The 27,860-nt window shown below is 37.4% G+C and overlaps 2 protein-coding genes across 16 annotated transcripts in view; one reads left to right on the top strand and one right to left on the bottom strand.

Moving 5' to 3' along the window:
* Nucleotides 1-27,860, bottom strand: part of LOC119243609 (uncharacterized) — a 782,255-nt gene that overhangs the window by 671,270 nt on the left and 83,125 nt on the right. The gene's annotated exons all lie outside the window — the stretch shown is intronic.
* The window catches only part of LOC119243607 (bifunctional heparan sulfate N-deacetylase/N-sulfotransferase 3), a 143,376-nt gene that overhangs the window by 52,083 nt on the left and 63,433 nt on the right, over nt 1-27,860 (top strand). For all 4 annotated transcript variants that reach the window (XM_054694534.1, XM_054694533.1, XM_037509532.2 and 1 more), the window contains 2 exons: nt 7,616-7,770; nt 22,822-23,007. In XM_054694534.1, the coding sequence (XP_054550509.1) occupies nt 7,616-7,770; nt 22,822-23,007 (341 nt within the window). The remainder of the gene's footprint in view (nt 1-7,615; nt 7,771-22,821; nt 23,008-27,860) is intronic.

Below are 27,860 nucleotides of genomic sequence, written 5' to 3'. Positions count from 1 at the left end.
TCAGAATCCAACAATGTATCCATAAGATAATTCACCACGACCAAGTAGGATTCATTCCAGGGACACAAGGATGGTTTAACATCCGAAAATCAATCAACATTATCCAACACATCAACAAAAAGAAATATAAAAACCATATGATAATATCAATAGATGCTGAGAAAGCTTTCAACAAAGTGCAACACCCATTCATGATAAAAGCCCTTGAAATTCTTGGGATACAAGGAACATACCTCAACATCATAAAGGCCATATATGACAAGCCAACAGCCAGTATCATTCTCAATGGTGAAAAGCTGAAAGCATTTCCATTGAGATCTGGAACATGACAAGGATGTCCACTCTCACCACTGCTTTTCAATATAATACTGGAAGTCCAGGCCAGAGCAATAAGACAAGAGAAAGACATACAAGGAATCCAAATAGGAAAAGAAGAAGTCAAACTATCACTATTTGCAGATGATATGATAATATACATAGAGAACCCCAAAAACTCCGCAGAAAACTAATTCAACTCATCAATCAGTTCAGTAAAGTGGCAGGATACAAAATCAACATGCAAAAGTCAGTAGCCTTCCTATACACAAACAATAAATCTGAAGAAGGAGAAATCAAAAAAACCATCCCTTTTATTATCAAAACAAAAAAAAATCAAATACTTGGGAATAAATCTAACAAAAGAGGTAAAGGACCTATACAAAGAAAACCATAAAACACTGTTCAAAGAAATAGAAGAAGACACAAAGAAATGGAAAGACATAAAGAAGAATAAACATTATTAAAATGGCCATCCTACCAAAAGCAATATACAGATTCAATGCTATTCCAATAAAAATTTCAATGTCATTCTTCAAAGATATAGAACAATTATTGATGAAATTCATGTGGAATCACCAAAAACCTCAGATAGCCAAAGATTTCCTGAAAAAAAAAAAAAAAGAAGGGAATGGAGGCATCATACTCCCAGACTTCAAACTATACTACAAAGCCATAACCATCAAAACTGCATGGTATTGGAACAAGAACAGACACACAGACCAATGGAATCGAGCAGAAAATCCAGAAATAAACCCACAGATTTATGGTCAACTAATCTTTGACAAAGGAGCAAAGAATATGATTGGAGCAAAGAAAGTCTGTTCAATAAATGGTGCTGGGAAAACTGGGACGCTACATGCAAAAGAATGAAGCTTGACCACTACCTCACACCATACACAAAAAGCAACTCAAAATGGATTAAAGAACTAGACATAAGGCCTAAAACCATAAAATACATAGAAGGAAATATAGGAAAAATACTATGTGATATGCGCATCAAAGACATCTTTACAGACAAATCACCCAAAACAGTGATAATGAAGGCAAAGATAAACAGCTGGGACTACATCAAATTAAAGAGCTTCTGCTCATCAAAAGAGACAATAACAAAAACAAAGAGAAACCCCACCAACTGGGAGAACATTTTTGCACACAACACTGATGATAAAGGACTGATCACAAAAACCTGCAAAGAGTTGATGAGACTTAACAACAACAAAGAAAATAATCCAGTCAAAAAATGGGCAGAAGAGCTAAAAAGAAACTTCTCTGAAGAGGAAATGCAAATGGCCAACAGGCATATGAAAAAATGTTCAACATCACTTGTAATCAGGGAAATGCAAATCAAAACTACCATAAGATACCATCTTACACCAGTGAGAATGGCACATATTAAAAAAACTAGCAACAACAAATGTTGGCGAGGGTGTGGAGAAAAAGGAACTCTCCTGCACTGCTGGTGTGAGTGCAAACTGGTCCAACCACTATGGAGAGCTGTGTGGAGATTTCTGGACCTACTAAACATAGAGCTTCCATATGATCCAGCAATTCCACTCCTAGGTATTTACCCAAAGGACACAGAAACATCAATTCCAAAAAGCACAAGCACCCCTATGTTTATAGCAGCACTGTTTACAATAGCTAAGCTTTGGAAACAACCCAAATGCCCAAAAATAGATGACTGGATCAAGAAGGTGTGGTACATATACACCATGGAATATTACTCAGCATTCAAAAAAGATAAACACATGCCATTTGCAGCAACATGGATGGCACTGGAAGGGATCATGCTCAGCGAAATAAGCCAGAAAGATAAAGAAAAATACTGGATGGTCTCACTCATAGCAGGAATCTAGAAAACTTAAATAAGGGACCAGGAAAATGAATAACTATAGAAAGTGAAAATCAAAATCAACAAAAACTATGAACCAGACTTTCTATGGGGGGTGGGGGGTGGGGAGGGGAGGGATTGGGGTCAAAATAAGGGGGTTGCAATTGTATGGGGAATATAAAAATAAAATTTATTTAAAAAAATAAAAAATAAATAAAAAATAGGCAGAGGATTTAAATAGACTCTTCAAAAAAGAGGTACAGATGGTTAACAGATACATCCAAAGATCAGCAACACTAGTCATCAGAGAAATACAAATCAAAATGACAATGAGATAGCACCTCACAACTGTTAAAATGGCTATTATCAAAAAGACAATAATCAGCAAATTATGGTGAGGATGTGGAGAAAAGGTAACTTTTGTGTGTTGTTAATGGGAATGCCAATTGGTGCAACCGCTATGGGAAACAGAATGGAGGGACTTCAAAAAATTAAAAATAGAGCTATCACTAGAAATAGATCCAGCAGTTTCATTGCTGGGTATTCATCTGAAGTTAAAAATTTTAACTCAAAAGATACATGCACCCCCATGTTCACTGCAGAATAATCCACAGTAGTAGAGAGATGGAAGCAACCTAAGTGCCCATCAATATGTATGGATAAAGATATATATATATATATATATATATATAGAGAGAGAGAGAGAGAGAGAGAGAGAGATAATGAAATTTTATTCATCCATAAAATACAATAAAATCTTGCCATTTGAGACAACATGAATTGACCTTAATGACATTATGCTAAGTAAAATAAGTCAAAAAGAGAAACACAAGTGCCATATGATCTTATTTGTAAATCAAAAATAAAAATAAAAACTCATTCATATGGAAAACATAGTGGTGGTTGCCAGAGACAGGGAGTAGGTAATGGGCAAAATGAATGAAGAGAATCAAAAGGTACAAAATGACAATTACAAATAAGTCATGAGGACAATATTAATAATACTGTCTTGGAAATTTGAAAATGATAGAGTAGATCTTAAAGGTTTTCATCATACAAAAAAAAATTGTAACTATGCATGGTGAACTATGCATGGTTAACTAGACTTACCATGCTTACCATTTCATAGTAGATACAAATGTCAACTATTATGTTATAAACCTAAAAGTAATAATGTTATATATCAGTAATATCCAAACTTTAAAAAAAGTCTTATTTTTCATTTCATATTCCATTTCTTTGTCAATGACACATAAAAACAAAATTGATTTTCTATATTGACATTGAATCCAGCAACTTCCTTTATTCACTTACTACATCTCTAGTTGCAGATTCTCATGGACCTTATACCTATACAAAGATGCAACTTTGAATAGTGAAATTTGTATTTCTTCCTTTCACGCCTTCTGAATTTACTTTCTTTTTCTTGCCTGTGGCACTAGTTTGGATTTCCAGTACAAAATTAAATAAGAGTGGTGATGGTGACACTTCTCTCTTGTTCTAACCTCAGGGGGAAATCTTTCAACAGCTTTGTTCTGGTTCACAAGGGAAACTTCTTCAAAAGAATATTTTGTAGAAACTCTTTACTAGCTCAAGGAAGCTGCCTTCTGTTCCTAGGTTGCTAAGAATTTCACTTTCAGTGGTTGTTGAATATTCTTTGTTATAAATTTTTTGTGTTCCTCCTCCCTCACTAAAATGAATCCTCCATGAAGACACACTGCTGTAACATCAGCAGCTAGAACCATGCCTTTGAAAAGTGAATTAGGGAACAAATAATTGAGTCAAATAAAATCATGTTCATGTTAACTATTACGATGTATATGCAATGAGGTCCTAATTTGACCATGTTGTGTTATTACAGAAAATCATTTTAAATATTAAGGACAATTAAAAGTTTCTCAAATGTAAGAAAAGACTCCTGGCAATTTTTTGTGAAACCCTAAGTGCTAAAGAGTGACTCTAATCAGCAGTTCTTCTTCTGAAACATTTGTCTGCTTTCTTCGCTTGGGCACTCAAGCTCACAATATGAATGTTCTCTCCTTAAGCCAAAGAAGTAGAACAGAGGGGGAAGCGAAGGCTGAGGCTTGAAGGGGTCTTGTTATTTATGTATGATAGGAAAGCTTCCACTAAAACATAGCAAAGGTTGCCTAAAACCAGTAAACTCCATTTGCAGTGGGAAAATATATAAAATTTAATACTCTGAATCTTTCAAAAATTAGATATTGTAAAGCTTAATTGAATTACAGTAACTTCCTTTTTAAATGAGTAATTCCTTTTTCTATTAAAAATTCTATCATTTTCAATCTTGAAGGGAAGGAGAAAAACAGCACTATAATAATAGTAATACTTTATTTCAGCAGCAGGTATCATCTTTTTTGATTTATTTTAATATTGAAGGATTTGTGCATTTTATAAGAAATAGATGAAGGACATAAAAAGCATAGCTCCCTTTTAGTGAGCCATGCTATATTCTAGGTACATAGCTAAGGACTTTTCATTGAATTCTAGAAGTTAAAGAATGTTACCTTGTTTTCTAGATAAGAACACAGATACTTGAGGAGGTCCAAGATCATACAGCTAGTTAAGTGTCCAGAATAGTCTTAACTTTTGGTCAGTCAGAGCCCAGGACAATCCACCACAACAACTATGCGTCAGCTACTCTTCATCATAATGTTTAAAGTAATCATCAGTAGGCACTTTTCCACAGTGTCATCAGTTCTAAAAACAACCCTAACTTAGGACTAAAGGAAATAAGAACTATAAAGGAAAAAAGAAAGGCATAAATTGTCACTACTGTGAATTTACGTAAATCTGCAGAGGGCAGACATCATTTGTCTAATCCATGCATGATTCAAATGTATGAATATTTTAATAGCAGATTTCACCATGACATTCAGGAAAGAGAAGAAATGCCTGAACTAATGTTCTAAAGAAGCCTGATCTCTGTTGCTCTATACTGAAAAATAAATGTTGGGTAAAGGCCAACTTAAAAAAGATAAGATGAGAAGAAAGATACAGAGAAAGACAGGAGTTCTAAGAGACAAGGAGTAGAAATTAAGGCAGTAGGAGTGGTGACTTTTCATAAACTAGGAAATCTCGGCTCACTTTACACACTCACCTTACCAAGGGAAAGTGGAGATCGGGAATAAATCAATCACCGGCAAAACCCCAGAGTCTTCTGTGTGTTTTCAGTATGGCAAAGTAAGACTTCAGTAAGTAACTGGCAGTAACCATAACTAACACAGTATCCTGAGGACACATAAAATGTTGTGCAGAAGCAGAGTAATCTTGGATATAAATGGAGATGTTTAACCGCAGGGGAACCAAATGACATGATCCTTATGTCAAAAAGAAAAACCAGGGCCTCCCCGGTGGCGCAGCGGGTTGAGCACAGCGCTGTGAAGCTGTCCGCAGCCTCTGCAGCGTGGGTTCGATTCCCGGCCAGCCAGGGAGATACCCACATGGTGCGGTAGGCCTCTCCTGTCTCACCTGCTGCTCCCATCAGCACTGTATTTCAGTCAGTCCGCCTGCTCTGTTCCCCACTCTGTATCTGGTGAATCCTCTCACCCTCCTGTGCCTCTGGCCTGTACCCTAGCTGTTGTATAAATAAAAAATAAATCTTAAAAAAAAAAAAGAAAAAGAAAAACCAAAAACCCAGAAACAGGTAGCAATGCTTCTTTACCAGGGCTACATTATTTATACCTAAAAGGTATAAATAGGATCTAGGTCCCTGGCATGAGTGGAGTCATCTTCCTATTCCTATGTCAAGTGAGTGAAATAGCATGATCCTTCACCAATGAAAATGAAAGGAAAGACCGTCCTTGGTGAAGGATCATGCTATACCATTCATTCGACATCACTAATCCTTTCTCCTCTGTTATAAGTTAGAAGGTGCATGTAGCCTTGTACTGTGCCTGCATCCGTAAGTGGCTTTCATTGCCCAATAAATCACTGGGTAGGATTCTTTTTCTGCCAGCGGGCTCTGCCTTCTTTCTCTTGGGAAACTTAATGAAACAACAGTGGTAATAGGCACTGGGCTCAGAGGCTAGACAAGGGCAGCAGGCCATCCTCCATCCTAGCCTGAAGGGTCTTATTAAAACCAGTCACATCAGAACTGCTATTAAAAATATGGGTGAAAATTTTCTAAATACAGAGGGGAAAACTTTTTGAGAGCCCATGGCTCTAGGATCTTACTGGATTCAGTGTTGTGGCTGAAAATTAAGTGTTACTGCATCATTCTGTGATGATTAATATCATTTTCTGATACTAGGACAGGAGGGAGACACCTTATACTGCTCTCATTTCATGCTTTAGTAAAGAAAGTGCCTGGGGAAGTACAAAGAGTCTCCTACCCCCTCAGTTATGAAAACTGCAGAATTGCCCACAGCCAAGTAAACAACAGATGAGGGGAAACGGAAGAAATAAAACAAGTCCAAACATGAAAATTTACAGGAACAACAACAGGACTGGTTCTCAAGGAAATATGAATTTTTTGATGGAAAGTCTGCTTCTAACAACCAGAGAAAAAGGACAAGCACAAGAACCATGAATACCACCAGGGAGTACTAGGATTTTGTACGACGATTTGATCACTTCTCAGCTCCTTTTTGCCTTAGGTTTTCTCTAATTATCCCCAGTAACAATTCCTACATTTCCTTTTTTTCTGCTTTTTATGCATTAGTTTGCACCACATATTTCTAAGTAGCTTGTCAAACCTAAGGAGGAGCTCAAATAAATTATGGAAGTATTTTATTGTGACTGTTTTTATGTAACTCATGTATCTTGGAGCTCTGCCACGCATTCCATTACTCATATTCCTTCAAATACATTTCCCAGTTACCCCTATTCTCTCCAAACTAGAAATCACACAAACATGCTGAAAGTTAAGCAATCTCATGTCCTTGGAAATGTTTGTATATTTCCATCTTGCAGTTGTTTTTTCAACCATGCCTCATGTTTAAAAACTTTTTGCTGGGGCCTCCCTGGTGGCACAAGGGGTTGAGTCTCAGCCCTATGAAGCTCTTGCAGTCACTTCAGCAGGAGTTTGATCCCCGGCCAGGTGACCCACGTGGCACAGGAGAACCTCTCCTGTGTTGCCCACTGCTCTCCTCAGCAGTGTATTTCAGTCAAGCCACCTGTTCTGCTCCTCACTCTGTCTCTGGTGAATCCTCTCACCCACCACCCCCACATCTTTGGCTTACACCCCAGCTCTTGCATGCATAAATAAATAAATCTTTAAAAATAAAAACTTTTTTGCTTTCGTCACAGTCTCTGTTTGTTACTCAAATATATATTCTTTACTACATTTCATGCATAAAGTATTACATTTATCTAAGTATAAATGGTGTCTTTGAAATACATATATAGGAGTACATAATCAGATAGATAGATAGACAGACAGACAGACAGACAAATAGACAGATAACCAGTGTAACCAATTCACTGAATAATCTTTTCTCCCCAAAGGAACTGAAGAGGAAGATGAAGGGGATGACCATCTCTTGGGGTCAGTGGAGGAGTTTTGGTGGTTTCCCCACATGTGGAGCCACATGCAGCCCCATCTCTTCCACAATGAGTCATCTTTGGTGGAGCAGATGATTCTCAACAAAAAATTTGCCTTAGTAAGTAACTCACTTTGAATATTATATTGAACTAATTTACATTAACTACAGAAACGATCTGCATTTATATGTATAACCTCTTAGCAATTTATCATATTGACACTTTTTAATCATGCTTTTCTATGTGGTCATTAGAACAACTAACTTATTATTGAAGCCTTTCAGTTTGTGACTCTTGAGGATATACTGGGTTCTCATTACTATGCTTAATGCTGTGAGGGTTCTATTTAAGAGAAACTTTATAAGACACTCTGAGGACTTGATGACATGACATAGCTCCTGTCCAGAAGGAGCTTCCTGTCACATTGGGAGGCTAAAGCATGCACACATAAAAATTCTTCAACAAAATGAAAAATAATATAAATTATAATAAAATAATTAGAGATTATTTAATTATAAAATTAAATTATAAAATAATTAGAAATTTTTATTTAAGAATTCATTGCCAACACCAGATGATACTTAGCACTGTTATGGATAATAGTAAACCATACAGACATAAAACTGACAGTTCAGAGAAATAAGTGTTGTTGGGAGAAGCCAGGGAAATGTTCTTGTGGAAACAGAATTTCAGGAACACTCTGAAATACGAATAAGATCCAGTGCCAGGATGAACTGGAGTGAAATGAGTCTGAGGGAAAAGACCAGGTAGACCATATTGTGGCACAAGGTCATGAAAACTCAGCTGAGGAAGGCAAAGGAAAGGGGAAGAAAACCATTTTAATGGCAATTGCAAACATGAGATAGGGATGGAATATTTGCTTGACTGAAGCAAGATACTGTTTTACAATGAAGAGTTTTTGATTTGGCACAGGGAAATTTACAGCAAAGGTTGTTTTCAAAAGTACAGCATGTGGGATAATGTGACTGGGATCAGAGGAGATAATATGCAGTCATTAACAAACCACTGGGGCATGTGCTGGGTAGGAGATGGTGTTTTATCTTTGTTTTTATGAATTCTAATGGGCACATAAACACATGGAGGGAGTCGAGAAAGCTACTATACATTCATTCAGTCTTCTCCTTTATTATGTGTCCATGCAAAGGCTACTTAACTCAATGGAAACTATTCTAGAGGAAATTTTGCCTTAATTATCTTCTCTACCCAGAATAAGCAAAAGCTTAACCAATGCTAATATTGGTTTTCTAAATTGGGTCACATCCTACTTGTCTTTGGAGTTTTGAATTAACAACGAGCATGAGTGTTTTCCAAAGAAGGAACTGAAAGAATGCAGAGAGAAGCAATGGGAACACCTGGGTGTTCAAACAAGATTGGAGGTCATGAATAGAACACAATATTCAAAGGAGTGATTGAATTAGAATACATGTAAAGTAACTTTCTATCTAAAAGAATCTAAGACTTCCATGTACAACTCTTGTTTTGGGCCTTCTCTATCACTGATAGTCAAACACTGGCTGTTTTCATTGTGTTTAGCAAACACATCTGATCTATTATCCTTCTGCACAATGTGGACACTCAAAACAGAATTTTATGTCAATTTTAATGTAGCTTTGAAAGCTCTGTCAAATAGCTTATTACAGAAAACCAAGCAAATCTTTTAAACAAACTTGCATTTGATGGCTCCAGTCATTAAGAAATGCAGTAAAAGAGGCTGATTAGAAAATATTTTAATTACCAAGTATAGTTTAATTCAGACACTTACATGACATTTCAGCAGATGACTTTTTTAGAAAGGTGCCATTTTTGAGGCAAGAATAAATTGTAATGTTGACAATAGATCTACAACACCATTTGAGGTTGTCGAGGTATCATACAACTTTAAAAATTAGACAAAATTCCATCAGAAAAGTATAATAATTTATTGACTGTAGACCGCAAAAAAAATAATCAGTATATATATATATATATATATATATATATATACACTCTCAATTGAAGAACGAATCTACATTTTGATATTTATGGTAGTTTAATTTTCAATGATAAAATAATTAGAAATTTTAATTAAGAATTCATTGCCAACACCAGATGATACTTAGCACTGTTATGAATAATACTATTATATTACTAGTAGTAGAACAGTGTTTGTGTAAACATCAAATCTTGCCAAAGCTTGCACCGCTGATTGCATTATCATTATTCTTTCAAATAGTGTCCTTCCTTTCCTCTTTTCTAAGTTCAGCAGAACCTGCTAATTTACATTAACTGGAATGTAATGTCAATTATGCAACTTTTTAAAAAAAATTTTAAAGCAAAAAAAAAAAAATTTTAAAGCTTTTTTTTTTTTTTAAGATTTATTTATTTATACAAGCACTGGGGTAAGTCAGAAGCGCAGGAGGGTGAGAGAATTCACCAGAGCCAGAGCAGGGAGCAGAACAGGCAGAGTGACAAAGTACACTGCTGAGGGGAGCAGTGGGCAGCAGGAGAGGTCTGTGCACCATGTGGGACCCTCCCCCAGTGGCCGGAGATCAAACTGACTTTGCAGAGGCTGCAGGCAGCTTCGCAACCCAGCGCTCAACCACTGTGCCACTGGGGAGGCCCCAATTATGCAACTTTTTAAATTAGTGAGCACATTAACTTTTCTAATACAGAAATAAAGATTATAGTATCAAAATGTAATTTAGAATATATTGAAAGACTTGCTGGCTTAAGGAATATATGATAATCTTTTCATTAGTTTGCTTGCCAGATAAAATGAATGCTATCATCTTTACTTCAGTAAAGCATTTTCTAAAAAGGGACATTAGATGTTCATTTTATTGATATTGAAAACAAAGTATAATTCTAGTGGACCTGTTAGGGGGAAATGATGTCCTGAGCTAATCCCATACAGGCTTTGTGGACTCCACCCCCACTCCAGACTAAAGCCATCAAGACATTGGGAAAAACAAATCCCATCACCACCAAGGGAGGGTGGCTGGGACCTGAGGGTGGAGTTGGGTAGCCAGGTTGGATATAAAAACCAAACACGTGGGCCTTGGGCTCTCTGGCTCGCAATCGCTCGCCTCCTGGCTTCACCACTCCTGGCTGGCGGCCAACTCTGAGAGCGCCATTTTGGGATTCCTGATCAGCGGATTGGGTAGGACTCATTTAAAACTTTGTCTACCACTTTTCTCCCAGAGCTGTACATTTCCTCTTTTCCCCTTCCCTTGTAAATAAACCTTTTATGAACCTTTCACGTGTGCCTGCAGTAGAGCATTGATAAGTCCTTTTAAGCGCGCGTGTGAGGCCCCGCAGTCAGGCACCCCGTTTTGTATCAGGGTTGCTCTACAACAGACCTAATAGAAATAGAGTTCAAGTCGGGATGCGGAAGGTCCCCTCTTGAGCTGGTAGACCACCATTGGAGTAATGCAAGCCGCGCTATTTATGAAAGACCCCAGCCATTACTCAGAGCAAAATGACCTATACGGTGACGTCTGTAACTTACTTCATAAGACGAGCTAAAGCAACTTGGAAAGGGCAAGAGGTAGCAGAATAGGATATTCTTCAGCATGAACATTAACCGTACAAGTACTGGGATGGCAATTCCAGTTATTAAAATGCTGAATGTGTCAACACTCACTGCCCCCCAAACATTTCCCCAGTATGTCCCAAATCTTCCACTCTCTTAGCAACTAAAGAGGCCTGACTTATGGTCTGCAGCATCCAGTTCCAGCTCCATAACTTGCAGAAGCTATGAGTTGTCAGTGGCTTATTGGCTGGGAAATATTTTGAGTACCACCTCTTAATATAGTCAGTGAGTCATATGACCTAGAGTGGACTTGAATCAGTGTATTCAGAAAAGAAATCATAGAAGAGGGAGTACAGTCCTATACTGTAAAGTAGAATTCTTCTTGTACTCCAGGTAACGGTGTACACTGAATGGTAACTGATACCTAGTAGGTTCTGTGTTTGTTACATGAAAATATGTCTTTCCTCTGGATTCTAAGACTTTATCATTACTGTTGTAAAATGTAGGGGTTTATGATTATTCAGATATGTGAGGCAGAAACCGATCAGGAGACAACTGCCACTGAAAAGAGAGTTTGTTCTCACAGTTCCCAAGAGGAGTGGGCCCCACAGGGAAGCTCTAGAGTATGTCAAGAGACAGAGGGAGCAAGGGGGAAGTGCAGGCAAGAGACTGTTTTGGGAAAAGCAGCACATGACAGGATAAGAATGCTTAGGATTTGCTCATTTGAATAAATTTCAGTGGAACTGAGGTAGAAGGCTCTTTTCTTGCCATCTGGTGCCTGGCCCTGGGGTGATTAGAAGAAGGAGATAGCAACTTAGCATCAGAGAGCAGATAAAGGATGAAGCTCAGGGTAGGGACTCTGAACTGCCTGTCTGCATTTAAAGAGCTTGCACTTAGATAGGTGTTTACTCTCTCTAGGAACTGGCTGACCCGGCAAGAAAGTCTTTTCAAGATCATCAAGGCCCTTGATGTAAAAGCAACAGAAATACAGAATTTAAAAGGGCATGATTTATATAATTACCTATGTCTCTGTCCAGGTTATGCATCTTGAAACATTCTGTAAATCTTCATATAACCCTCCCAAACCCAATTGTGCACAAATAAAATCTTTTCACAACCCTCTCACTCCCCAATATGCACAAGTCTTCATATCCCCTCATCATTCCAGTTGCCATATTTATACAATCTCTAACCCAATCATTATTCTTCCCAATGTATGGTGCCCTGATATGAACATTATGACCAATTGGTCTAGTCTTATTGGAACAGAAAAGAGTTAAAGTTAAAATTTTCCTTCATGTACACTTTAACAGCCAAAGATCACATATCTTTTAACCGAGATATCGCTGCTTACAACACTGTGTATGATTTAGGTGAGTAGGCTCACACCTCCTCAGATGCAGGGCATCACACCACATCCACCACCAAAGCTCCCACAGTCCTTTACCCTAGACCAATGGGCCTCCTCACCCTTTTCTCCTCCCCACCCCTCCCAGTAGCCTCAATTCTGCAGTCATATTTCTAGGGGTTGTTTTGCTGTAGTTTTGTCACTTTCCTCTGTTTCTCTGTATTCCACAGGAGTGAAGTCATTTAGTATTTATCTTTGTCCTTTTGAGCCATATCATTTAGCACAGTCCCCTCCAGGTCCATCCATATTGTCACAAATGACAAGAGCTTATCTATTTTTTTAATAGCCAAGAACCATTCCATTGTGTATATGTATGACATCTTCTTAATCCACACATCTGTCCTTTCACACTAAGGTGGTTTCCATGTTTGGCTGTTGTAAACAGTGCTGCAGTGAACATAGGAGTGCATATATCCTTCGAGTGATTAGTGATTTTGTATTCTTCAAGTAGATACCTAGGAGTGAAGTTAAACTGCTGGATCATATGTAAATTTATTTTTACTATTCTGAGGAGTGTCCATACTAGTAAGATCACATTTTAAAAAAATTATATTATACCTGAGTCTGTAAGACCATCTATCCATGATCTATTTATTAAACCTTCAGGCATTTATTTTTACCCAATTGATTTTGTTAACCAAAAGCTAGCCTTGATATTACAATTGTCACTTTAACATTTCATATTTGTTTTATGTTCCTTGTTTCAGCAGATCATCATACTGTGATTAATTGATTTGATTAGGTAATATGCTTTTTATCTTTCCAGCTTGTTTCATCCATATATTTTATAAGCATATTTTATCAGTATGATATTAGCTTCTTCATCAAAGAAGTTAAGCAGAGTCAGAAGAGCACATCTGAAAGTAATTAAAAATCTGAAAGTCCGGGGGGTGGGCACAAGGGGTTAAAACACAACTTATGAAGCTCTCCGCAGCCACTGCAACACAAGTTCGATTCCAGGCTGGCCAGGGAGCTACCCACATGGCACAGCAGACCTCTCCTGACTCACCTGCTTCTCCCCTCAGCAGTGTACTTAGGTCAATCTGCCTATTCTGTTCCCCACTCTGTCTCTGGTGAATCCTCTCACCCCCACACCTCTAGCCTGTACCCAGCTCTCATATGCATAAATAAATAAATCTTTAAAATAAATAAATAAATTTACGAGTTCTATTTTTTAATTACCTTAAGATACACACTTCTGAAAAAAATGACTTTATTTATTATGACTATCAATAAGTAGCTGGAAGTCTCAATCTTATTTTATTCTCAGCTTAACCCTCCTGATGCCATCTCCATTTTATAGATGACAAAGTTGATATTTAAAGGGGTCGAATAATTGCCCCAAATCACACAGAGAAGCCATGAAACTGGTACGTGAATTCAGTGCTGACTCTTAGATGCTAGGTTAGATGTTTTCTTTCTTTTCTTGAATGGTTATAATTCTTTAGAAAGGACTACATTTGTTTAATAGCCTCTCCTCCTTCAACTGTACTCCACTGGCATATTCTAGCAATTGTTCCACAACCTTCTTTTTCATCTGGGTGTTTTCAAATATGTTTTCCTAAATTAAAATTTCATTCCCAGTTATTTTCAGAAATACCGCTCCCAGAGAGCATGTCACTCCCCTCCCCACGGTTCAGTCACCTCCACCCAGACTGGAGAATCACAGAACATTAGAGCAGGGCTGTTGAGAATGGAGAGAAGCAGGAGGAGAGGGAGGGAAGCAGACAAATCGCATTACTATTGAAATAATCAAGAAAGAAGAAATGAAAGAGCAGCTCTAACTAAATCATTGGGAGTGAGATTACAGAGGAGAGAAATGTGAACTTTCTCAGTGAGGAACAGGTCTTTTGGCTGCATGAATAAGGAGGAGGGGAAAAGTAACAAAGGTCACAAATAGCATCAAAGTTTGAACCCCCCAATATTCTATCTCTGCATATTTATTTAAAGTTTCAAAACAGCTGCTTTTTCTCTAGAACCTCTGTATTTTATGTAAATGAGATAGCTTCCTACAATCTATATCACCAGCGGTAGAGATTTTTTCTCATTTAGATATATCAAAAAACTTTTGAAAATCATTTTGATTACCTTGGGAACTTAATCCTTTTCTTTGCAAATTCCTTTAGACTAACTCCCACTCACCCCCCCACCCCAGCCCCAGCCCCAATCTATAGGAAGAGTTTATGGTTTCTAACAAGCTGGAGATCTTAGAAAAAGTATTCTTCAATTTGTTCCTTTTCCTCTAATAAAAATCTACATTGCAAATTCAGCACATATAAGCTGGTTTTGAAAAAAGGAAAGATACATTTATTACATGTCCTCATGAAATAGTTTTTTCACGTTTTTTTGGACCCAAAATGAACTAAAAGCCTCTATGAGTTCCTGAAGAAACTGAGCAGTGAGCTGGAGTCACATGTGTAAGTGGGGATGGGAGAGGCCTTAAGCAGGTTCATGCATGCTCCTCTGAACCTGACTGCTCCTTCCTCCTTCACTGCTTTACAGTTTGTAAAGTAGAGGGGCATATGTTTGCTGAGAGGTGGTTATGAGCATAGCAGAGATGGACGTGATGACAAAACAAGAGAGGAGAGCAAATCTCACGCAAGGGCCACCCTTGCTACTGCTTAGTCGTTTCTCATCACCTGTCCCATGTTCATAATCATTCAACAGTGTCAGTTTTTTCCACTCAGTATTTCCCATCTTCACTCTACTACCAAGGTTTTCTTCCTCCATTGAGACTGTTGCAGTAACATCCAAACTAGTCTCCCCAGTTCCCCATTCTTTTCCTTTAACTTACGTACTGATCACAGATGCTACAAAACTTTTAAGTTCTATTATTCTGGTTCCCTACAGGAAACATAACTCTGTGCTTCAGTCAGAGAGATTCTTGACTCTCCAGAGGAAATAGAGGAAGAGAAATTTCTGTGCTGCAGATGCTTACTAAACATTGTGCTAGTGCTTCCCACCATCTGCAGTAAATCCTCACAACCCCTGTGAGGCTGGTTGTTCTCATATTGAAAATGCAGAAGTGAGGCTCAGAAAGCTTATCTAATTTTTCTAAAATCACACAGCCCAGGAAAGCAGAAGAAAGGATTTGATCACCAGTCTGTCGAGCTCCAAACCCAGCATGGTTTATATAACCATGAGCTGATGTGGATGTGGTACCATTAGTGACTGCTGTTACAAAACCCTCATAATCCTGTTGTAACCTCTTCAGAGACATAATTTTAACTCAAATTCAGAATATTTAAATCTGAACTTTTCATGATAGTTTTCTCTTAAATAGCTATGGATATGATTTGTGCAATTTTTTTGTGTTTGTATATGTAGCACCACAGGCAATGAAATGTCCTGGTTATTTTAAATTCTGGAAGATTTTATAATTATGTTTATAACAAAGATCAAATTCAACTTTTTTTTTTTCTTTCAGGATATAAAACCTCAATTAAAATCTGTACAATGCAGACTTAACAATGCCTAGGGTAGTCAACCTTGTATATTTTCAGAAAGATTGAATGTGTTTACAATTATTTTGTGAATTTAAGCCTGTTTCTGAATGTTTCTCACTTTACTACACTCAAGGACCCCAAAAGCCACTAAAACTCATCACTTCAAGCTCTAAGAAAGTTGGATTAAACCAAACCCCTACAATTCCTTGTGTCTCTAGATAATTTTATTTTCAGTTATTTTGCTACAGCTGAAAACATGAAGCTTCATAAATTCATTTTTTAACATTTCTGCACACTCCCTCATGTGTTCTCTTAAATAAATTGCAGCAATTCAAATAAATCAACTAGGCTTGCACAGAGTAGGAGTGTTTACATCATTTTTTTTGAGTATTCTTACAAAAGTGCACCCTTTCATGGTGCATTTATTTATGAGACACTCAAGAAAGATGATGACGACACTTCACAAATTCTGAAGGGAAATCTAAGAGAGGGAAAAAGTATGCTCCACTAAATGGAAACTTACTTGAAATAAGTGATGATTGTTAGGGAAGACTAGAAGAAAATCTCTCATTGCCCCCCGAAATAATTCTTAGAAGTCAAGAATGAAAATGAAGGTTAAAGGGAAGCTGCTTTGTGACACTTTTTTAGTACTGGCACTGAATTATTAGCTTAACTTTATTTCTGGAATCCTTTAATGCATTTGGTTTTCATTAAAGTCTTTCAAATAATTCATCTGATAACTGGAATAGTACTTGAAGGGGGGTATGCAGTGACAGGGAAGGGGTTTTGCCGATGTGATTGTATAACCTCATCAAACTTATGGTACTAAAGGTATTTTTACCTCCTACTTGATATATAATCTTACTTTTTCTAGGAGAAATGTATACCGCTTAGTAAAACTATTTTTTAAAATAAGATCGGTAATCACAGTGTGTCTTCTTTTAAGAATATTATTAAATAGGAATTCTGAGGGGCTAAAAGTGATGGTGGAAAAAAATCGTAGTTTACCTTTGTGTCTGTGTTGTTGTTTCAAAAAGAAAGAAAATGTTAATTAAATGAAAAGAAAATAAATGGCCCTGGATCAATTACATTGCTTATATTTTTCATTCTCTACAACTCTGTGAGATAATTAGTTTCATTGCTCCTTCTTGGAAAATTGGAGCTTCACCTATCGTAATGAAGGACAACACTGAAACAGACCCTGGGACTCCTAAGTCTATGTTCTCTCCCTGGTGCCATGCTGCTGCCAATCCTAAAATGCCCTGGGACGTTGATAGTTTCATCGTCATGGATTTCACTATTATTGAATACAGTTCTTCACTCACTGTATAATTAATGACTATATACTCTCTTCCAAAGCTGAGTAACTTAGGAAGGATAAGATCAACTTCTGTTTTGTGAGCTACTATAATGCCCTGCTGTTTCACGAGATCCCATTGTTAATACCTTGAACACCTTTATCCAAAGCCTTTTGTTACCTTTGCTTCTATAGCTGTGCCATTTCTGTTGGACAAGAAAATATCACCTTCCTGGGGTTTCTGTGCCCATAAGACTATAGGCAACAGGGAAAGCTCACCTAAACCTTGATCCAGATTTTTTATTGGGGTTTCATTTCTTTTTTTCATAATTTTTAAAAAATTTTACATAGATCTGGGGTGTAGGTGAGATGGGGAGGGGGTGTGTGAGAGGTTTCACCAGAGACAGAGTGGGGAGCAGAATAGGCAGACTGACTGACATACACTGCTAAAAGGAGCAGTGGATGAGACAGGAGAGGTCTGCTGCACAGATGTGGATTAGCGCCCTGCTGGGGATCAAACTCTTGCCTTATCGATGATAGCAGTGATACTTAGCCCTTATGCCACCATGGAAGCCCTATTGGGGTTTAACTTCATAGGCATCATTGATTGAATCACTGGCCACATGACTGAACTCAATCTCCAACTCTCCTCTCCTCCCTAGAATTCAAGCTGCTATCACCTGGTTCAAAGCCTCAAATGTCTGCTTATAGGGTAGGTCTTTCTGGCTTGGCCAGACCCTATCCTGAGGCATCGTGTTAGCATAAACTCAGATAAGATCCCAGGGATCCACCAACAACCAAAGGGAAAATTCAAAGGTTTAGGGCTTATGCTCAGGAACCAGGGGAGAGAAAGGCCAACAAATTATTTTTTTTTTAATACAGCAGCTAGGGAAAAAAGGATGATTTAAAACTATTAAACCAACTCTATATAAATCGACATCATCATCACAGCAGATTTTTCACAAACCAGCCAACAAACACATTTATATTATGAATTAAAGGGCACCATGTTAAAAAAACAAACAAACAAAAACCTATAAAGAAATCTACTGGCCAAATCTATCAACATTAACCAAATTTATGTAAGTATGCCTATCATATTTTAGGAAGTTACAACTTCCTTAAATATGTATGAAGAAAGTTATACATGTTAGTTTTAGATTAGATAGTGAATTTAAAATAGTACGTTTATATTTAGCATCGGAATATAAGATCACATTGAAAATGACAAAGATTATATCAAAGAAACAGAATTTTAAATCCAAACCTTAGTGACTACTTGTACAATCTTGTCATGATTGATTGAAAAAAAAGAAAAATTAGATTCCTACACAAAGGTAATTATTTACTTCAAAGTCTTACATTTTAAACTATACCAGAAATGCTATCATTTCCCACAGGAATATATTCTAGTACTTATAACTCTTAGCATTCAATACCAAACCTTATTCCCTAACCTAAAAATAATTCTGACTTTCCTGGTTTGTTCGAGGTGAAGAAGGAAGTCAGGGCCCTGAGTAGTAACTTCACATATATTGAATCACCCTCACTGCTACTTCGTTGCTCTACCTCTGCCCTACATCACAGCAACCCCTGAAGTACTCCTCCTGATGCCAGAGGCCCACAAGTTCTCATTAACTAAAATTTGTGTGTGGTCCATTAGTTTTACCAAGAACAAAGTGTATGTAGAAGTTTAAAATGCTTCTCAAATTCAAGAGAATAGTTTCATAAATTTATTTTCTTCACATATTGCGTATGTGTGTATGTGTGTGCACACACATTTATGTCCTTATATGAAAAGGTTCTAATTTCATTCTCCAAACATGCTTCATCATCTGGAAAATATGTTCTTTCTTATGTCAAATATCTCTCGGTCACAGCTTTTAAGGAAGCCATTTAAAAAATCAAAGCAAATTTTTTTTTTTTCCTAGAAAAGAACTCCACAATATACCACCACCTTATCATAAGCCCATATAAATTGTAAAGGTAAATTCTCAGTACTATGAGAACCTCTGCATACTGAAGAAGCATGAACCTCTATATACTGAAGAATTGGGGCATTCTAAGCAAGTGTCTGCAGAAAATGAACTTCAGATAAACATTTAGAAGTATTTCCAAATCATGTCGTGTTAGTGAAGTGTGTTTCCACTGTAGAGAACAGAATGTCTGTTTGATTTCCTATCACTGACTTTTTTTTTTTAATTACATTAGTTTGTGGCCTAGCTAATTTGAGAAAAATGGAAATAGGCAGTCAGTCTTCCAATTATTGATGGAAATGTAAAGGGTTCTTCTGTTGAGAAAGACTGAAATAGAGAAATAGAAAAAAATAAAGGTAGTTACCATTGTTAACTACTAGCAAGAATTTAAATAATTATTGTCAAAGATGATAATAAACAATGATTTCTTAAGTGATAAACTTGTGTTGCTCAAATACTGAAGACCATTTCTTTCTCTTTTGGTTGTTGGAAAAATTTTTTCTAAGGAATACAGCATCACTTTTGCTTGATAAAACTATCTTCAGTCTCTATTTAGAAATATTTTAATACATCATTTAGAAAAATCTTGTCATTTTCAACTTTATAAGGTATAATTTAAACATAGATAAATTCATAGTAAATAACTGCTCTGTTTTGCACTTTAGTAATGTTGAACTACAGTCAAACATGTTTTAAAGTATTAATTAGGTTTCATATTTCCCTGTGAGTTAACCATATGTCCAGTCTGCAAGTGAACTAAGTGTTTAATAGAGATCATTGAGAAAACGAAAATGATAATGAAGGGAAGGTGGTCAGAATCAGTTCATGCACTTGCTCACTGGTATTGAGTGTTTGCTTTAGAAAGGCACAGGGCATAGAGTTGTGTGTAAAACAGAATCCAAACTCGTGGAGCTTGTTATTTCTTGAGGAAGAGAGATATTAAGAGTATTCACTTACAAACTTTGCTATGTGCTAGGAAAAGCAAACAAAGAATATAAAGAAAGTCTTAATGTGGCTTAATTTAGATGGGGACAAGGAAGGCTTCTCGAACATTACAACAGAAAAAATAATAGATAGATACCTTTAGAGGTGTCAGATTTGTCCAAGTTAGGATATGGAATAGGGACATTCCTGGCTGAGAAAACCACATCAGGGAGGATGCTGAGTAAGAAAGTGTTTGGTGAGTTTCAGGAGAAAAACGTGACTAAAACAGGGATATGTGGAGGGTGGTACACAATGAGGGAAGAAAGAAAAGCAAGGATCATTCATGCAGGGTTTGTGACTATCCTAAGGATTTTGTATTTTATCTTAAGTATGAGTAAAAGATTTTTATAGGAAGTCATATGATCACATTTGTGTCTTTTACACATTACATTGGCTGCTATGTAGAGAATGGATAGGAAGAAGACAAGAGAGGAAATAAGTAGCTTAGGTAGGGGGTTAAGCTAGAAAGTGATAGATTAAATGGTAGATGGAGTAGGGTGATGATGACGATGATAGAGCTGGAGAAAAGTGGGTAGATTGAAGACATACTGTAAGTAGTAGTGATAGGATATGGTAATGGAATGGATTCAGGAGAGGGTCAGGAAACAAGTGTCGACAATAGCATCTGTCTTTTGAATTCAGCAGCTGGCTAGTTGATGACAGTATCATTGAATGACATGGAGAACTTTGAAAAAAAAGTATATCAAATGGAGCCAAGAGCAGCCACCACCCAGTCTCACAGTGGCAATGTGGCAGCTCCCAGTTCAGCAACCTTAGTGACTGCTGTTGGAACTGATGAGCAGAGTTTATAAGAGGAGACATTCCAACTGGGGGCATAATGTGTACAGTACACAGCAAAGACATGAAGGGAATCATCATAAGTTGGAAATGGGGAGGATGAATACTGATTGAAGCTGGGATCAAATTTGTAGGGTTTTGTATGCCCTATAAAGACATCTGAACAGATACTCAGGTAGTGACTAACCATCAGCAGCCTGTTTTCCTTTTGTGTTCAGGTGCTTCTTGCACTTACTTCACTTCCAGTTGTTATTTAGGCTAACAAATACAGCTAGTCATACCTTGTCCACTTTTTCTATGCCACTTGCAGCATATTTCCACAATTCAGTGCATTTTGCAGCCTGATACTGTGGTTCTCTGTATGTGAAATTGCTCTTTGGCATGAAGAAAAGTCATGACTCATTCACAGGAAGCCTGTTTGGATGGAACTTTTGAAGACCATAAAGCAATTGAAAAATACAGACAGAAAAATAAAATATCATTCAGGAGAAAAAATACTTGTCAACTACTAAAGCCAAGAGTGTTCTTTTTATAAATGACATGTTTCATCTTTTATGCCCATGCAATTTTCCTCTATGCATCTGGATGATAATGGACTATCTCAAGTGGAGATGAACAAGCACAGCTATACAAAGTGGTCACAAATGTCCTCCAAAATAATCTAAACCTCATGTAGATTTATTTTTGGATTTATAGACCCAGTCAGAACCAACTGAATAGACTCATGACATTTGATTAATTATTTTACAAGTCTGTATGTGGGTATGTTCTGTAATTTTGAAACTACCTTCAGGTGCCTTGTGGTGGGTGTGGTGTGGTCACATACATCTGAAGGGTGTGATCCTATACCTCTATATCATATACAGTGATATAAACCAGTGTTACCACAATAAAAAAATAAAACTAATGGACAAGGGAAATTCAGCAGAGAAATCTGATTATATTGTCATCAACCTTTTCACAGCTGTCAGGATATGCTTTCATATATCATGAAATCATATTTATACTTTCAGTTAAAAATTAAAAAGAAATAAAAATAAACTGAACTCATTTTATGCACAAAAGCCTGGCTTCAAATCAACTAAGTTCCCAGAATAATTTCTTCTTTCAGTACCTTCTACTTTCACTATAATCAGGGCTTGACTTTAAAGAAGATTGCTCCATAAAATTTTAAGACATTATCCAACGGAAAGATATGCTTCTCAGAGACAGGGAACATGGTATTTTACTGGCCCACATACAGGGACCAGCAGAAATGGGGTGACTCAGAAGAAAGTGGGCAAAATAAAATCCTGTCAGCAGGCCTCGTGAACTCAGAATGTGTTTTTTCCCTCTAACAAATGTTGATTTTCTTTGTGGGGAGTGCTGAGTGATGCTTGTAGCAAGAGTTTTTCATTTAACTTGTGGAAATTGTGAGCAATCTAAAGAACTGGTGGCTATGGCAGGAGACGCAAAATGCAGGCTCTGTCAAATTCCTCATAGGTCACTAGTCCTGTCCGACCACCTCCTTAAAACAAAAGTATGAACATCAAGAAGGGTGGAATCCCACTAGGCTTCAGATGTCAAGATGTCTTCACACCTCACTTTCATTTTACCATATGATGAAGTAAGCGGTAAATTTAAACAAATATATTTATAGTACTTATTTAAATGTATTTCAAAATTGCAGTGTAAAAATAGGATCAAGATAAATCTTCCCACATTCTCATTATCATCCGCTTGGTTTTAGGAGCATGGTATTCCAACCGACATGGGCTACGCGGTGGCACCTCACCACTCAGGCGTGTACCCTGTTCATGTTCAGCTTTATGAGGCCTGGAAGAAAGTTTGGAATATTCGAATCACCAGCACTGAAGAATATCCACATCTGAAACCAGCTAGATACCGGAGGGGCTTCATCCACAAAAACATCATGGTGAGCTTTCTGCAGTGTCTGCAGTATGGGTGGGGGCACCGCCCTGCCATGTTTACACTCCTCGCTTGAGGAAAGAACAAGAGAAGAGCCAACTGCTAAAAATTTAAAGCTCCATGTTGCAGGAAGTATATCTGTCATAGCTACATAAAGGATGTTTTAATATTAAAGTTGCTTCTTTTCAATTTCTTGAAAATATATATATATATATATATATTTACTGACACTACTGATGTTAAACAGGCACTGATATTTAGGTTGCAGATGATTTACAGAAGCCCTAATTTCTTCAAAAGTTACTTATTATATAAAACTAATATCAATTCTCTCTATATTAATCATGTTGCTCTCTTACAAGTCAAACTGTTCTTTTTTTAAAAAAGATTTATTTATTTATGCATACCCTTGGGGTACAAGCCAGAGGTATGGGGCGGGGGGGAATGAGAGGATTCACTAGAGACACAGTGGGAAACTGAACAGGCAGACTGACTGAAATACACTGCTGAAGGGAGCAGCGGGCGAGACAGGAGAGGTCTGTTGCGCCATGTGGGTAGCTCCCTGGCCAGCCTGGAATCGAACTTGTGCTGCAGAGGCTGCACATAGCTTCACAGTGCTGTGCTTAACCCCTTGTGCCACCAGGGAGGTCCTCAAACTGTTTTTCTTTACCATGCCAGGCTAATCATTTAATCATTACTAGGCACAATGTAGTGTACAAATAACAGATGATGTTAATTAAATAATTTGTATCTATTGTCCAGTCTCTCCAGAGCTTCTCTCTTTTTGTGTGTATGTGTTGCTTTTCACACTGGTGACAAAGGCATGTTGTCAAAGAATGTTTTTACATAATACTTGGTGAAATCTCCCAGAATAAGTAATTAAATACTTTTTGTATGCTAACTAATGACTAATGATTCAGTTTCTTTTATTTCCTCCATGGCAGTCCAAGTTTGTATCAGTTTCTGTCTGTTCTCTATATTCTATTTCATTGTCTGAATTTCATTTCTGTCTTGTTCCAATATCATTCCATTTTGGTTCGCATCACTGTGTAGTATAGTTTGAAATCAGGGAACATGGTACCTTCATTCTTCTTCTTTTCTCTCTGGATTGCTTTGGCTATTGGGGTCTTTGTTGGTCCCAGACATATTTTAGAATTGTTTGTTCTATTTCCTTGAAAAATATCATTGGGATTTTGATAGTATTGCATTGAGTCTGTAAACTCCTTTAGGTAATATAACCATTTTAGCAATATTTCATCTTCCAGTCCTTGAACATAGAATATCTTTCCATTTTTTGTGTCTTCTTTTATTTCCTTTGACAGTGTCTTCTAGTTTTCAAGGTCCTTTACCTCCTTTGTTGAGTTTATTCACAAGTATTTCATCCTTTTTGACATAACTAACTATAAATGGGATTATTTTCTTAATTTCTTCATTCATTGTTTGCATATAAAAAACAACAGATTTTGTGTACTGATTTTGTATCCTGCCACTGTATTATTTCTAATAGTTTTCTGGTAGAGTTGTTTTTTTTTTTCTATGTATTTTATCATGTCATCTGCAAATAGTGATGTTTTCACTTATTTTTTTCCCAGTTGGGATTCTTTTTTTGACTTTCTCTCACCTAATTGCTCTAGGTAGGACTTTCAGCACTATGTTAAACAGTAGTGATGAGAGTAGATATCCATGCCTGGTTCCTAATATTAGGGGAAATATATTTAGTTTCTCACCACTGAGTATAATGTTGGCTGCGGTTGTGCATATGATGGCCTTTTTTATGTTGAGATAAGTTTCTTTTATTCCCATTTTATTGTGTGTTCTTATCAAAAATGAGTGTCAAATTTTATGAAATAAAGTTGAACAACCAGCAAATTGATGTAACTTGGGGGAAAATGAATAAATACATACATAGAAACTAAATTTTTCCCTAAATCAGAAAAATTCAAAGAGTACTGGCAAAGTTGGTTATGGGTCCCCTGACTGAGCTTCACACACTGGGAAGGGACATCAGGCAATGAAAGGGACAGCAGTTCTCTGTCACTGTTTGTACAGATGTCATCCTCTAGAATTAGGTGTAACTGACTTCTTTTCAGATGGTTTTCCAATGTCTGTAAAACTTGCAGAATGGATAATGACATTAACTCGGATCAACTGCTATTTTGACATTTTCCTCTATAAAAACCACTGTAAATACTACAAGGGACATAAATGGCCATATTTTATTCCAGTCTGCCATTCCTTTTTACTGAAAATGAACTCACGGTCCCCAAGCTGCCAGCCTTTTGACTAGAGAGAGGTTTGAAGACCTGGGTTATATGATAATGTACAAGCATTTGGTACCCTTGTGGCATTTTAAAATCATGTGCAGTCTTTGTAGAACAGTGAACTTAAGTCTCTAAAGACTTTACTCACTGTTGTTTCATTTGTTTCTGTTCCTCTCTCTACTGCCAGGAAACTTACTTATGATATCTTCATTTTTCATTTCTCCTGTAATATATTTTACCTGTATTATAAATGCATGAATATTGCAGGTAATACAGCTCTAGTGGATTTCTTGCATTGCTATAACTGTCCCCATGGTTCCACATCTGCAGCAATCGATGGAAAACATCTTTATTTGCTTTATGGACCCCTGAATGAGAATTTCCAAGAGGGGAATGTCCAGCAGGCAGTTGACTATGCAATAAGAGAAAGGAAATAGGGCTTGGAGTCATCCAGATAGAAGTTGGGACCACAAGAACCAATATGCCATCTAGGAACAGACTGCAAAATACAAAAGAGCTAGGAGGTGAGGTATAAACACACCTACATTATTAGGTCATTCCCATATATTGCTATGTGAGATGAGGAAAATTTTGTTTTTATAATCCATTCACAATTCGAAGTCAAAAGGCCTTGGGTCTCCCTGGTGGCACAGGTGGTTCAGCACAGCGCTGTGAGGCTGTCCGCAGCCTCTGCAGCATGGGTTTGATCCCACATGGCACGGCAGACCTCTCCTGTCTCGCCCACTGCTCCCCTCAGCAGTGTATTTCTGTCAGTCTGCCTGCTCTGTTCCCCGCTCTGTCTCTAGTGAATCCTCTCACCCTCCCGCACATCTGGCCTGTACCCCAGTTCTTGTATAAATAAATAAATCTTAAAAAAAAAGTCAAAAGGCCTTAAAGAAACTCATTATCTTCTCTTTTACTGGCTATTGATCCTCTATCACTAATTCAGTTCTGTGCTTCAAACATCACACTGACCCTACCCCCCAGTTCCCATCAGTCTCTACAGCCTATCAATAATTCCCTTACAAAATTTTTTTCTTTCCCTTGTTTTCTTTCCATTCCTTTCCCACAACCTTAGTTCACTATATCATTTTCCTGCATAAATTGGGGTAGTAGTTCCTACTTTGTCTCTTGACAGCTTTTATCTATCCCCCTCCTACTGCAGGCAGTGCCAAACTTTTCATCTCTCCAAAATGCCACTTTCATCTAGGCCTTCCTAACCTTGTTACTTTCAATTGTTTCCACACTCCTTAACTTGCCCTACAGGAACCTGAAAACAACCTAGACAAAATCTGTCTTCATCTACTTCCATGTAGCTAACACAGACCCATTCCAGCTACAAGGTCTTAACAGTATTGTGTTTTCATACGGTATTGTATATGTCATTTTATTCATCTTGAAAGAGTTTCTGGTCTGCTTACTCCTCTTCCTCAATAGCAAGCCCTATATCTTAAATAACTGAATGCAAAGCATGTTAGTGTCAAACAGTTGACTACCCACCCTGATCTTAATCTCCTCTAGGGTCCTATAATATATCATCTTATAACTCTACTAAGAACATACTACATTTCAAGGTGATTGCATCCCGACCAGAGTCTGAGTCTCTAGTCCTATTATCTATTGGAGAGAGCCAGAGACCTCTCAGTAAGAACAGATCCTGATTATCTACTTACTGTTTTTAATGGAAATACCCATTGGTAAAGACTCCCATTAATCCCACTACAGCCTCCTAGGTGGTCTTTACTGGTAGTCCCAGAAGCATTTATTAACAATTATTCTAGGTTAAGACCTTAGGTATAGGATATTGATTTTAGGTCCCACTGGCCAAGATTCTTGTTCACTGTGGCAATCATTTCTACCTCCCAGGTACTATGAGCAACTTTAGGATTTCAAGAGCTCACTAATGTCTCAAAGTTTAAATTTAATAGTATTATACACCCAGAATCAGTAATAGAAGGCAGTCCACAGCAGAGTACCTTAAAAAAGGTGGACACAGGCCTCCCTGGTGGCACAAGGGGTTAAGACGCAACCTATGAAGCTGTCCACAGCTTCTGCAGCACGAATTTGATCCCCAGCCAGGGAGCAACCCACATGGCGAATTGGACCTCTCCTGCCTTACCCACTGCTCCCCTTAGCAGTGTACCCTCGTGTGATGCTCCCTTGGCCATCCTGGAGCACCTGGCAGCTGTCAGCCTCTCAATGAGCGTGGTCCTCCCCAAAGTTGTAAAGTAAAGCATGGCACTTCATCTTCACCGTGTTCAAACTCAGTAATTTGATAAATAGACAAAAACTCATATTTCTTTTCACTTCTCTCTTTTTTTGCATACAATCAGCCAGTGAAGCAGGCCCTAAGGATGGCTCTGTATGCTTCCATATTTTTTTTTTTGCTTCCATAATTTTTCAAGCAAGATATTCAACCTGAATCCTAAAAGTGATTCAGAACCATGCACTTTTAAATGTAAAACTAATCTGACATTTAATCACACATGAGCAATTCATTTTTTAACTTTTGCGTCTTCTCACCCCAATCTACCTTAAATCCTTCAAAATCTGGATGGTTTGTGAAATGGTGATGCTCAGTGAGAATAGTCAGAAATGA

Source organism: Talpa occidentalis, unplaced genomic scaffold, assembly GCF_014898055.3.
Source record: "Talpa occidentalis isolate TD23 unplaced genomic scaffold, MPIMG_talOcc4v2.1 talOcc4.13, whole genome shotgun sequence".
NCBI lineage: Eukaryota > Metazoa > Chordata > Mammalia > Eulipotyphla > Talpidae > Talpa > Talpa occidentalis.
Note: the sequence above shows the minus strand (reverse complement) of the source record. Positions and strands in the feature narration are given on the sequence as shown.